Source organism: Mchenga conophoros, linkage group LG11 (assembly GCF_057382185.1).
Source record: "Mchenga conophoros isolate Kocher_MC1m ecotype Shallow Benthic linkage group LG11, M_conophoros_male_GT1.1, whole genome shotgun sequence".
Lineage (NCBI taxonomy): Eukaryota > Metazoa > Chordata > Actinopteri > Cichliformes > Cichlidae > Mchenga > Mchenga conophoros.
In genome coordinates this window covers 5,245,323-5,258,077 of record NC_140536.1, presented here as the reverse complement: position 1 = coordinate 5,258,077, position 12,755 = coordinate 5,245,323, and the positions used below count along the sequence as shown (strand labels likewise).

At 45.3% G+C, this 12,755-nt stretch overlaps 1 protein-coding gene across 1 annotated transcript; it reads right to left on the bottom strand.

Annotated features, from left to right (window-relative positions):
- Positions 1-10,008: 10,008 nt before the first annotated feature.
- LOC146563475 (uncharacterized) lies at positions 10,009-12,490 on the bottom strand. The gene is made up of 3 exons (XM_085290911.1): positions 12,067-12,490; positions 10,723-10,737; positions 10,009-10,473 (listed from the first exon to the last, which is right to left on the bottom strand). Exons 1-3 carry the CDS (start codon positions 12,488-12,490, stop codon positions 10,088-10,090), a joined length of 825 nt encoding a protein of 274 aa, XP_085147037.1. The 3' UTR covers positions 10,009-10,087.
- Positions 12,491-12,755: the final 265 nt, after the last annotated feature.

Genomic DNA, 12,755 nt, shown 5'->3' with positions numbered 1-12,755 from the left:
TGTGTAATGTGGATTGCATCAGCCAGTAACACAGCCCCCTGTGTATTGTGGATGGTTTCGGACAGCACCACATGTCCTGGTATAATGTGGATGGCATCAACGAGTAGCACAGGCCCTGGTGAAATGTAGTTGGCATCAGCCAGTAGCACAGGCTTTTGTATATTGTGGATGGGATCAGCCACCAACACAGGCCCTGGTGAAATGTATTTGGCCTCAGCCATGACCACAGGCCCTGGTGAAATGTGAATGTCGTCAGCCAGTAGCACAGGCCATGTTGTAATGTGGATGGCCTCATCTAACACTGTCCCTGGTGAAATATGGATGGTATTGGTCAGCACCACACACCCTGGTGTAATGTGGATGGCCTTAGCCAACACCACTGGCCCTGGTGTAATGTGGATGGCATTAGCCAGTATCACATGCCCTTATGTATTGTGGATGTCATCAGCCAGCAACACAAGCCTTGGTGAAATGTAATTGGCCTCAGCCAGTAGCACAGGCCCTTATGTAATGTAGTTGGCATGAGCAAGCAACGCAGGCCCTGGTGAAATGAGGATGACCTCAGCCAGCAACAAAGGCCCTGGTGTGGTGAAGATGGCCTCACAGGGAGCACAGGCCCTGGTGTAAAATGTACGGCCTCAGCCAACAACAGTGGCCCTGGTGAAATGTGGATGGCATCAGCCAGTATCACATGCCCTTGTGTATTGTGGATGTCGTCATCCAGCAACACAAGCCCTGGTGAAATGTAGTTGGCCTCACCCAGTAGCACAGGCACTGGTGTAATGTGGATGGCCTCAGCCAGCAACAAAGGCCCTTGTGTGGTGAAGATCGCCTCACAAGAAGCAGTCTCCCTGGTGTAAAATGTATGGCCTCAGCCAACAACAGTGGCCCTGGTGTAATGTGGATGGCCTCAGCCAGTAGTACAGAAACCTTGTATATTGTGGATGGCATCAGAAAGCTACACAAGCCCTGGTGTTGTGAATGGCCTCACAGGAAGCACTGGCAGTGGTGTAATGTGGATGGCGTAAGCCAACAACACTGGCACTGGTGAAATGTGGATGGTATTGGCCAGCACCAAAGGCCCTGGTGTAATGTGAATGTCCTCAGCCAAAACCACTGGCCCTGGCGTAATGTGGATGGCATCAACGAATAGCACAGGCCCCGGTGTAATGTGGATGGCATGAGCAAGCAACGCAGGCCCTGGTGTGGTGAAGATGGCCTCACAGGGAGCATTAGCCCTGGTGCAATGTGGATGGCCTCAGCCAGAAACGCAGGCCCTGGTGTGATGATGGCCTCACAGGAAGCACTGGCAGTGGTGTAATGTGGATGGTCTCATCCGACAACACTGGCCCTGGTGTAATGTGGATGGCATCAGCCAGTAGCACAGGCCCTTGTGTATTGTTGAACGCATCAGCCAGCAACACAAGCCCTGGTGAAATGTGGATGTTATCATCGAGTAGCACAGGCCCTAGTGTAATGTGGATGGCCTCAAAGGAAGAACTTCATGATTTGAATCCTGGGTTGTGTTAAATCTCAGAAAAGCACCCTAGACAAAGTGAATCTGTGAACTAAGGTGTAGGTGTGTTAGGTTATGTTGTGGTGATCTCGAGTTGAGGGATGGGTGTTCATACTGGAGTGCAAAATTAAAACCAATGGAAGATGGACAAGAAAAGCTCAAAGCCATCAGGTGCTCAGTTTAGAAAACAGAGAAAAGAAGAGGAGGAGAAACGAGCAAAAGATACAGGTAAGCAGATGTGTCATTGGATAATGGCAGGTCATCCTGAAACAATCAGAATCAGAATACCTTATTAATCCCAAAGGAAATTATGTGGGTTACAGTTGCTCCAAGACGAAATGGTATAAATAGCAACAGTAACAGACTAAACCCCAAAACAATACATTATGTTACAGATTTTAATATTAATTAGTCATTGTCAATTGTTGATTTGTTCTGTTCTCATTGTATGACGAATTATGTTGGCTGTTTGGTAGCGTTTTGCATACAATGCATACTCTCTCTCTTCATATGTGTGTGTACAACAGTTTTATGTTAATGTACAATCCTTAATGTTTTCTCTGTGTGTCTGTTGTGTGTGTGTGTGTGTGTGTGTGTGTGTGTGGGGGGGGGGGGGGCAGAGGGAGTGTTCGCCCAGGGCGCCAAACAGGCTAGGACCGCCACTGGATGGCATAAGCCAGCAACACAGGCTCTGTTTAAATGTGGTTGGTCTGAGCCAGCAATACAGGCCCTGGTGTAATGTGGATGGCATCAGCCAGCAACGCAGGTTCTGGTGAAATGTAGATGGCCTCAGAAAGCAGTACAGGCCCTGGTGTGGTGAAGATGGCCTCAAAGGAAGTACTGTCCCTGGTGTAATGTCGATGGTAGAAGCCGGCATCACAGGCCCTTGTGTGGTGAAGATCGTCTCACAGGAAGCACTCTCCCTGGTGTAATGTGTATGGCCTCAGTCAACAACAGTGGCCCTGTTGAAATGTGGATGGTATTGGCCAGCACCAAAGGCCCTGGTGTAATGTAAATGTCCTCAGCCAGTAGCACAGGCCCTTGTGTATTGTGGATCGCATCAGCCAGCAACACAAGCCTTGGTGAAATGTGGATGGTATCAACGAGTAGCACAGGCCCTGGTGTAATGTGGATGGCCTCAGCCAGAACAACACACCCTGGTGAAATGTGCATGATATCGGTCAGCACCACAGGCCCAGGTGGAATGTGGATGGCATCAACGAGCAGCAGAGTGGGGTGAAGATGGCCTCACAGGAAGCACTGTCCCTGGTGTAATTTGTATGGCCTCAGCCAGTAGCACAGGATGGCCTCATCTAACAATACTGGCCCTGGTAAAATGTGCATGATATCGGCGCATGTAACAGTCAGAAACGCACTGTCTTGACGAAATAAAGCGTTTTTGTACAACTTCATATAAATAGCTGTAACTTTTGATAGAAGATTCAGATATACGTATTCATGGCTTTATCTTATAGAATTCAATATCCCCGTGCTGGGCAAACAGGTTTTGCAGGTGTTTGAGCTAAGATTTTCAAGTTATTCACAAAATTGTTACACACCGGGGGGGGGGGGGGGGGGGGGGGGGGGCTGGAGTACAGCCACAGCTTTACAATGACTAGTCGTTTTATTAACTTGACAGGTAGCGAGCGTCAGGGTGGGCATGGCCAAAACAACAAACAAAGCACACTGGACATGAATCAGAACTAACTTACCCAACCTCAAAAGAAAATACAAACCTCTAATCTGTCTCCCTACCCGAAACAGGAGAAAAAGGTTGAAAAAGAAACGGCTTCCCACCCCTACAGCTACCATGTCCAGATACGACTCTCTAAACTGTTTTTACTGCAGCCCAGCTCTGTCACATGTGGAGTGCCAGGACTGCCATAATGAATTAATTAAATACACCATTAAATAATGAATTAAATGTGGCAATAATTAATTAAAATTGGAATTAATTAATTAAATAAATAGTTATGACACATGTAATTAATTAATTATTTACACATTTAATTAATTATCTATGTATTTCACATTTTAATTAATTATTGACACATTTAATTCATTATTTAATGATATATTTAATTAATTATTTATGTATTTCACATTTTAATTAATTATTGACACATTTAATTCATTATTGACACATTTAATTCATTATTTAATGATATATTTATTTATTTCATTTTGGCAGTCCTGGCGCCTGGCTCTCATCATGAAATAATTTTATCTGTCAGTCTCACCCATCAAACTCAGGGGGCGGGGTTAACGCTGATCGAGTCAAAACCATTGCTTTGGCCTGGTGGCCATTGTTTCTAGCACACAACAACCGGCATGTGGAAGCATTAAAAAGATGTTTAAGGAGGAGAGAGAGCAAATAAATCTGTTTAACATCTGATCTTTGGGTTTTTGTTCAGTAATCAGTGTGACCTGTGTATAAACGCATAAAAGAGATAACGTTGGTGTTTCTGTCATGTAGTAACTGTTGGCTTTAACTGTACAAAGGTTGTTCGACACTATGAAACACATACAGACTTCATGATGTTCGGCTAATACTTTTATTGTGAATATTAATCATGCTGACCTCGCTTTGTACACCACGCAGCGAGGTCAGCATATGCATGATATCCACAGCTCCATGAGTTAACACAAAGTTTCCCAGCTGACTATCTAACTATTCCAGAGACGTGAAAATATACAGCATAAAGAAAAGTGTAAGAGACTCAGCAGCAGATTAGAATAACAGTTATACATTTAATAATCACCAAATGAATCCAAGAAACGAGCAAACCTGTTCCAACAATTTGAGTTTGTATTCCCTCAGCTGCAGACTCGCTGCTGTTTAAATGTTTGAAAAGGAAGATTAGATATAAAAAACGTCAAACATAGACTCAGTCTGCCTTCACATTTGATATGAGGCCAGCACGTATAGTGGCTGTGTCCTGTTTTAAGATCATACATGTAAAATTGTTGTCTGACCTCCGTCGATCCAGCCACTCAGAGTCCGTGGTTACCATGGTTACTGCATAAGCAGCTATAATGTTAACAGCTGGCACTGAGGAAACCTACCGGCAGCATGGGTGTTTATGTTTTTTATTGCAAAAGAACTGTCTGAATGGTTAACTGAAGTTAACTTGGATGAATTATAGTTAAGGAGTATCACAGATAACGCCTACGTGAGCTGTGCGACTGTTCACCACTACACTGAAATCAGTAGGCTATTACTGAAATACACGTGCTATATCATAAACTATGATATAAATAGGGAGGTCCTATTAACATGTTTAGTTTTAAAGGACACCTTCCTGCCTTTAGTCTCCTTCATGAGCAGTATTAGTTTTCTTCTAACATCCAGAAGTCTGCACGATGTGTTTCATAATTTGTAACAAGCCTTTGACAGGTAAACATAACATGACCGAAAAAGCAAAAAAAAAAAAGCAAAAAAAAACAGAGAGAGAGTGTTGACTTAAGAGGAGAAAATGCTCTCAATTATGGAGACAGGCAAATGGTTCATTTATGTTTGATGTGTGTTTATTCCTCCCTAAATATCGTCAGTGAAGTTTGCCATGCACGTCAGATTTTCCTGCGCATTTTTATACCTCTGCCAACAGAGAGAGAGAAAAAAAATCACATTCTAACAGACAGCTGGTGCTTAGAATACAGTTGAATAACTATTAAAAAACAGATGATATTTAGATGATAGTTCAGTCTAACACATGTGACAGTGAACCATTAAACGTCTGTGAAACTATGCAGTTATGAAACGTAACTTTAACCTCAGCCAAACCGATTTGCTCAGTTGTAAATAAAACCGCGAAGTAAACGTGACCCGACAGACAGAACCTGAGTGAATGAAGTCCAGCGTTTAACCACTGAGAGCTAAAACTCAGCTGAGGTTTCAAAGCTGTGTACCGGTGATTGGACATCAGCCGCTGATGAAGCTGGTTCGCCTATAAAGTGCTCTGTAAGGAAACAAGCTCCAGCAGCTCTGCGCTCGGGGAAAACACTATATTTACTTATCTTGTGCAGAAAAATGCGCTGACAGCGTAACGTAGGCGTGTTTCTTGAATTAGCAGCAGGTGTTAAACAGCTGACAGATGAGGAGAAGAATGCATGCAGGTAAACTGAGGGTCTGTTGAGCTGATCGCTGGTTTCGTGAGAAAAATGTCAGCTCGTTCTTTATGTTACAGAAGCACAGAGACACAAGACCAGGCGGAAAGAGACGATCGTTCGGTGAAAATGAGAATCTGCGAATGCAACATGTGGAACATGGAGAGTGGAATATGTAAACAAACCGGTTAACGTAACCCCCTGGGTGCACTCTGCATGCTAATTGTTAGCAGAGCTAGTGAAATCTCTGAAAACATCTGAGCACTTTTGCAAACATGTTCTGTGTTGACAACCTGACCAGACATACGTCGCGACATTCGCGGCTAAAACACTGTTAAAAGTGTAGCTGGTGACAGAAAAACGGGGTATTTTAAAACTACACCACCACCATTGCTGCCTGTGATTTGATCTGAATTCTGGGATACCTGGCTGCCCCAAGTCTACACAAGCAATCGATTATCTAGGATCGACCTGTTTTGACTTACTTTGCATGGCAACCAATCAAATGTTAGAGAAGCTGCATGGGCAGCGTTAACCCCGCCCCCTGAGTTTGATGGGTGAGGCTGACAGATAAAATTATTATTATTATTATTATTTATTTTTTTTTTTTTCGCCTGTCCCATTTGGTTCTTTAGCCATCAGAATTGTTGTCTGAAGACCAACAAGGATACCCAATGGATTTACGTTGGATCATCGTGGCATTGCCGTGTTGGTCCATTTGGTCGATCTTTGTTTTTATTATTTATTTTATTTTATTTTCAGATGTTACAGACGGGACAGACATGAGTGAGGGATAGGAAAGGGAGAAAGAAAGAGGAAAGAAAGGAAAAACAGAAGGGGAGAGGGACAGTGAGAAAGGGGGGGAGAAAAAAAATCTGCTGGATCACCTGTTGAGAGAAGAATAGAAAACAAGCAAAAAAAAAGACAAAAAAAACAAAGCAACATACTAAACACAACACCATCGCATTAATCTAGCTAAGTGTAAACAGCAGTAAATACTAAATATTCAATGTTGTTGTGCAGCACGCAGGACAGATGTGCTTCGAAGTAGCAGCCAAGAAAGGTGTAATTTAGGTCTACGAGCAGTGAACACCCGTGTGCATACCTGTGTGGATCAGCGCGCTTGTATTCCAAAGGTTTCTCCATGTAACGATCTGCTAGGGAGTGTGGGGGGGCCACAGCCCCGTGCTCCAGGGTGTGAAGCAGGTATGGAGGAGATCAAAAACTCCAGACATCCGGAGGTCCCCAGAACACAAGAGACCATGGAAGACCAACAGAGGGGCAGCCGCGCCACTGTTCCAGTAAGAGCTGAGGAGAGTCCCAGATGAGGGTTCACTCAGCAGCCGCGGAGCAGAAGCCAGGGGGAGTTGCAGTGACGCGCCCATGAGCTCCGCCGGCCGCCAGCTGTGCCTGAGTGACCGAGCCCCAGGCCGAGAGGCCGGGGTCACCCCACCCCCGAAGGGGCCCGAGCGAGCCCCAGGCTCCAGGCCCCGATAAGCGGCCGCCAAGGAGTGAGCCGGTGTGTACCTGGAAGCCCACCCCCAGACACAAAGAACCACCAACGCACCGACACTTGAGGGAGTCCGCCACTGGCAGGGGAAGTGGTGGTAGGTGGAGATAGGCCTCCAAACCTTGGAGGGCCTGAGGTGTCCCCAGAGAGGTGGCGTCTGATACCCAGCCTGACATATAGACACAGACATACAGGCAAACACAGACACAAACATCCATTCCCCCCCTCATGCTCTCATATGCACTTACTCCACACTCAACCAACGTGGAGACAGACATAAAGAGACGCTGTACACACGATCACACTCCCCAAGCGTACTCTACAAACCGGGTCTAGGTACCCTTGCCCCTGGAGGGGGGAACTGCACCCAGACCCAGGTGGTGTTACCCTTTTCCCTGCGGTGGGGAGAGGCAGACCACCCCGACTCCGTAGCAGCAGGGAGGCCCCACACTCCAGACCGCAGTCGGACGGCCAACTCCACCTAGCCCTCCCACTCCAGCAGGCCACAGAGAATGGGGGTGGGAGAAGACTCCAAACCTCCCTCCACCCGCTCATTGTAGTGTTGATGCATGTATGTTCTAAGGTGCAATTAAAACCCAGGAGGGCATGGAGCTACCTGTCAAGGAGCAGCAGGTAAGCACATAGTCCCTCCTGATAGCCCTCAATGTCTAAGTGTATTTAAAATTGAGAGGTGGGCAACGACGCCAGGGGTGAGGTGTACACCCTGATGGTAATTTGGACTCCGTGATTGTGCCCACCCCCAAGATCCTATATGTATGTGTAATGAGAGTGTGAATAATGTGAATGTCTAAGTTGTGGGATAAAATTGAGGCAGAGGCAGCCAGAAGGGGACGGGGGGGGGGGGGGGGTAGCCTCCTCTGCACCCTGGTGACATACCCCTACTCCAAGGCCCTGCATGTGTGGGTGGTTGTGGTGGAGCGGGAAGAGGGAGGCAGCTGGAGATGGGGAGGGAAGGAAGGGAGGGGCAGGTAATCCCTCTCTGGGGCCAGCTCCCCCGCTGACCCCAGTAGGCACTCCCACACTCCGCGACCCGCCAGGGAAAGGGGGCCCAGGCCCATCCAGACCGGGGCCCAGTGCAGCAGCGCCTCCCGGCCCCACAGAGCCCGGGACAGTCCACCCAACCCCACCACAGAGAAAACTGCACCTCTCCTGTATCTCCCCCTCCTGCAGAGAGAGCCCCTGAGGAGAGGAAAGCTCCTGCAAGATGTGACAATCTTCCCCACCAGTTGAAGAGCCCCCCAGGTGGCTCGATGCACCGGCGGCACCCAGCTCCAGGGCTGGGCCCCCAGGCGATCCAGTCCTGACGACAGGAACGGCAACAGTGGGTGGCGATGGCCGCAATGCACAACAGGGCAGGGATGCCCTTCTGCCTGCATCTGACGGTGAGACGAGGGAGGCCGTGTTCAGGTGTGGAGTGGGGCGGGACTGTGCGGCGACGCGCTGTCCGGAGGAGACAGGTCTGCGATAGGAGCCTCCTCCCTGGTCTGTTGCTGGTGAGTTTCCCCATCCCGGAAGAGAAGTTCCTCTCCTGTCTCTTTCAGATAAGGACCATTCGCCCATTTGTGGCTGGATTGTGGGATTATGGGACTGTGGGAGGGTAATTTTAGCATATGGAAAACATGTTTTAGCCTTGTTTTAATAGTGTATAGTTATTTCTGCCGGCAGGGTTTTTAGCGGGTTGCAAACACTATTTTTATTGTATACTGGGATTTTTAGCTTGTATTTGGGGTTCTGACTGTGTTTATTTTATGGAAAATAATTGGTGTGTTTGAAGCCAGCTAAGTTCTGTGCCCTGAGCGCTGACCCACCCACTCCCCTTTCTCTGCTTGTATGTATACAGACGTGGTGGTGAAGATTTAGGTCCACCAGTCTTAGCGGCTACAAAGGCACAGCCATGAAGTCATCCACCAGACAGTCCCAGATGGCCGTCGCTACCTGGGGGGTGATCTGGCACACCGTGGACACACCGACTCTGAAACTGAACGCGATGGTCCTACAGGACTCCCCGGTGGCAAGGAACCTGGACAAAATTTTTCAAAATTAGTATTATGTGTACTGCAGTTACAAAATACATTATTCAAATTCCAAAATATTTTTGTGATGTCAGATTTAAAGTACAAAACATAAATCTTACATAAAACATTTTGTAATTATAAGGATAATTTAATAATAAATATTAGATATAATATAAAACAGTCAGTTGTGTTTTGTTTTAACTTTAACATGTCATAATTTGATTGGTATCAACTTTTACCACTACAGTGAGCCAATCACTCATAATTCCTAGACATCTCAATCAGGTAGGAATGAAGTAAGACATTAATAGAAAAAAAGAGTTGTATGTTGACATTGTTACGACCCCCTCTGCTAGGCATCAGGGAAGGAGTAACATACACAAGCCCCCAAACAAAATTGAGTAAAGAAAAAGGTTTTAATCTCAAACTTTGAACTGAAAACCGACAGGGCTGTTCAACAGACCACTGGGCAAACAATTATTACATAAAGAAAAAAACAGTCAAGAGTAAAAGCTAAAGGTTAACTAAGGCAAGCTGGCCACACACAAAACAAAAGCTAAAGGTTAACTAAAGCAAGCCAGCATCACAAAATTCTACTCACAGCCAGCTAGCAGCTCAAAACTCTAATCAGGCTAAGTTCAAAGCATCCACCAAGGTTTGACAAAGTTCAGCAACAGTGGCGTGCACAGACATTTTGGGGGGCAAGTGCTCCAGGGGGGAAAAAGGGCACTTTTTGCATATGTGGAAAACCTTTTCTTTTTATAATAAAAAAATCGCACAGGTTAAATGCAATTTGACTTTTATTTCAAAACATTCTCTAAAAATCAAAAATCACACCACAAAAAGATAAAATCTGTATCCAACTCTAAACTATATACATACATATTCTCAAGTGTCCATTAAATGGAGTGTACTGCTCTAAAGAAGCATCCTTCTTGGTGCCATGTCTTTGTAGATGTTGATGACCTCGTTGTAATTGATCTCCACATCTTTCTCAATGGCCAACAAGAGGAGATCAGACAACCTTTCTTCTCCACACAAACTTCTTAGTTTATTTTTGATTATTTTTAGCTTTGAAAAGGATCTTTCAACTGTCGTAGTTGTCACTGGTAGTGTTGCGTAGATCTGAATCATTTTGACAAAGGCAGGAAAGATCAGCTGGCCATTGTTTTCCCTCAGTATCAGAAATATTTCTCTGAGGTCTTTTGAACTAAAGCTGGAGTGGAAGACCTTTAATTCTGTTTTGAGCTGGTCCTCATCTTCTCCATAGAATTCACAGAGGATGTGGACAGCTTCAATGGCTTCTGGGTTTGGTGGGCCTACCCAGTTAGCATGCACAGTTAAGGGCTGGAAGGACTGAATGATTCTGGCCGTTGGGCTTCCAGTATTGTCCCCTTTGAACCTCCTGTTCAGTTCCCCAGTCATGATGTCCAGAAAGGTGAAATATACACCACTCCTGAAATATGCCTCCACTGACTCAAACTGAGCACCTACTTGAGACACTGTGGTGCTGTGTTGGAAACGCACTGGAACTTTCCGCTTTCTCTCCTGACCAGGCACCACGGTAGGTACTGGAATGTTGAAACTCTCTGCCTTCTCTGATGCACATCTAAATATCTCTCCAAATTTCTCCTCAGACCTCATGGTTTGCAATGTGTGAAGCACACCATCAATTACCTTGTAGGCAGTGGAATGGTCCAACCCTTCTTCCTGCAGAGAATCTGATGCCAAAGCAGTGACTTCGAATACTGGTGTGGTGATTTCCATGCAGAGAATGAACATAAAATTAATGGCATTTCTGTACATCTGAGCATCACCTTGGGCCAGGTCAGGTGGGTCACTGTCACTGATGTCATCAAGGAGCATCAAAATGGCTTTCAAATTTCTCTGAAGTGCCTTCAGTGCTTTTTCCCTGCAAGCCCATCGAGTATCTGACAGCTGCTGGAGCTCCATAACACGTTGTCCAGGAAAGAGAGACTCCTGAAATTTGACCAAGGCAGCATGACGCTTTGGGGAGCCTGAGCAAAAGGCATACAATTTCTCCACCAAGTTGAAAAATGTCACAAAATGCTTGCTGGACTTTGATGCCTCCACTAGTACCAAATTGAGGCAATGGGCTTTGCAGTGCACATAGAGGGCCTTCTCATTGTGTGCACGGATTCTAGCTTGGAGACCTTTATACGTGCCACTCATGTTGGCTGCTCCATCATAGCCTTGACCATACATGTTCTTCATCTCTAGGCCATTCTTTTGCAGAAGCAAGAACACTGTATTCTCCAGCTCCTGGCCTGTAGTTGTATCAACATTGCACACTTCGATGAATCTCTCCTTTATTTGCATATGATGAAAATATCGCACAACAAATGACACTTGCTCTTTGTGTGAAACATCAGAGGTTTCATCAAGTAGAATGGAATACATTTCAGCCTCTTTTATTTCACGTTGTATCTCCTTCCTGATGTAAGTTCCTAGTGCTGCAATGATGTCATTTTGACTTCTGATGGAAAGCAGTGACACCTGGGGCCTTGTCTTGGTGGCTTTAACTGTGGCAATTTTTTCCAAATGCATTTTTAGCACACTATCGTAGCGGGAAAATACATTGACTAATTTACGAAAATTGCCACGGTTATCACTGGACTCACTCTCATCATGACCTCGGAATGCTTGTCCCTGACGTGCAAGATACACTGTTAGGTCAATTAATCTTGTCAGGATTTCTTTGTTTGTCTGCCTCTCTCGCTCTCTAACTTCCACCCCTTTTACGTCTGAAACATCAAATGCAGACTGAAGGGCCTTTTTCTGGAAATTGATCCATCTAACCATGCTTGTCATGTGCATCTCTGCGCTGGAGTGTTGTTTGATTTTTTCAAGAGCAGTACTCCACTTTCTGATGCCATCAGTTGTCCAGGCTGTTCTGCTTTTATATTTTTCATCCGAGAGGAAAAGCCGACAACTAAAACAATGCATTGAATTAGCAGTGGGTGAGTATTCCAGCCACACATTAGCAGAAAACCACTGTTTCTGGAATGATCTCCCCTCAGTTTTTGGGTAAGGTATATCAGGCTGACATGGGCCCACATTGCAGCACATTGAAACGTATCTGTCATTGCGCTTTATTTTAAATGTATGGATGTGTGTTGGATCTGTTGGGTATTGTAAAGCTGCTAACTTTGACATTATGTGATCGATCTGTTCTTCCTCATTGTGGTCTTCAGAGAGCACTACATCAGTGTCTGTAGGCCTAACTGAACCTGTTGCTGCATTGGTCGCGGCTTCATCTGTTTCTATATCTCCCTCTTCTGCTATGCTGGTAGATGGCATAGAGCTGCTTCCCTGCTGTGACTGACTACAATGGAACAATAATAATAATAATAGTATTATTATTTATCATAATAATAAGCTTAAACAGATAGTTTTAATAATAACCCATACTGCAAGTCTTGTAACATAGAAATAACTTTCGTAGGTACAAAATAATAGTTAGCTCAATGCCTGCTGATTAAGTTCATTAAAAACTAAGTGTGAACAGCTTTTAAGATTTTTCAATAGAATTAACTGCAAGGAGCAGGTTACATTAAAACATTAA

What these genes read in the sequence shown, in the direction of transcription:
- LOC146563475 (XM_085290911.1), bottom strand. Translation starts at nt 12,490, where the DNA reads ATGCCATCTACCAGCATAGCAGAAGAGGGAGATATAGAAACAGATGAA.